At 41.0% G+C, this 1,132-nt stretch overlaps 1 protein-coding gene across 2 annotated transcripts in view; it reads right to left on the bottom strand.

The window, feature by feature from the left end:
* Window positions 1–118: 118 nt before the first annotated feature.
* LOC116689165 (spermatid perinuclear RNA-binding protein) overlaps window positions 119–1,132 on the bottom strand; it is an 88,229-nt gene continuing 87,215 nt past the window's right edge. For both annotated transcript variants that reach the window (XM_032515581.1, XM_032515582.1), the window contains exon 18: window positions 119–922. In XM_032515581.1, coding sequence (XP_032371472.1) covers window positions 834–922 — 89 coding nt within the window. In that variant the 3' untranslated portion in view covers window positions 119–833. The remainder of the gene's footprint in view (window positions 923–1,132) is intronic.

Below are 1,132 nucleotides of genomic sequence, written 5' to 3'. Positions count from 1 at the left end.
ACGGGTTGGTTACCATTGATTACATTTTTAGACGTGTAACAGCAGGGGACTTTTACAACAGATGACAAATTGTAATTTAAAAGCTTATTAGTTGGATAATAAGTCATGAAATATCAAATTGTATGTGACATTTCTGATCTTGGTGCTTTAAAATGGAAAATGACTACATCATCTACTACATGTAATCATGTTTAAATAGGGATTATATACCATCAACATACCAATACAGTGTTATAGACAGTTTGTAAAATGTATTCAACTCTTAAGATTTAGAGATATCTGAGAGTGCTTTAAATACAAAGCTACTTATGTCACTACTGTATTTACATTCAAAGATATATTATAAATATGTTTCTTCCCGTTGTTGGGTTATACATATTAACATGTTTATATTTATATATGTAAAACTCACATACATCCATATATACAGATAGTAAATACATTTACATACAGTTGGTCACATTGTAGCGAATGTGCCGGTGCTGATGGTCCGTTTGAAATCACCAACTCGAGTCAAGTCGCTTTGGAACACGTTGAGAGTCCCGAAGGCAGAAGAAGTATTGCTTTGGGTTTTATTGACATTTTCGGAGCGGTTTGGGTCGAACAAAGTCACGTCTGCAGCCTCTTCTCCACATAAACCGGGCCTAGGTGTTGCCCGAGGTGTTTTCTCCTCCATATTGCTTTCAATATTGCTGCCGTGTCTCGTGTGGAGGGAGAAACCCAGAGGGGCGGCACCGCAGTAATTGAGAGGCGCTGACAGAGTTTAATAAGGGTGAGGGATTAAACAGGAGGCAGAGGCTGTGGCAGAGTCTGGTCTCGGGGCATCGGCGGGGTCAGAAAAGATCCTGAGGGCCCAGGTGGATGATGATAGGTGTGGCTAGGGTCTGCGGCTGGTAATAGGCACTGTCGATGTACAGGCCGCCTACGGACAGGAGACACCAGCAACCAGGGTTAACAGACGTAACCTTAGTACTTCACGGATCATCGTTTTGTCATGGACATGAATGGATGTGCGACGTGCTTCAATGTATGTGATCATTGAAAATTAGTCTGAATACAAAGTGGCATATTTAAAGCAGATTACGTCATCTGTTTTTATTAATGTAGCTGTTCTCAGGAGGCCTAAAGTAGC

This window comes from Etheostoma spectabile, chromosome 5 (genome assembly GCF_008692095.1).
Source record: "Etheostoma spectabile isolate EspeVRDwgs_2016 chromosome 5, UIUC_Espe_1.0, whole genome shotgun sequence".
Taxonomy (NCBI): domain Eukaryota; kingdom Metazoa; phylum Chordata; class Actinopteri; order Perciformes; family Percidae; genus Etheostoma; species Etheostoma spectabile.
Note: the sequence above shows the minus strand (reverse complement) of the source record. Positions and strands in the feature narration are given on the sequence as shown.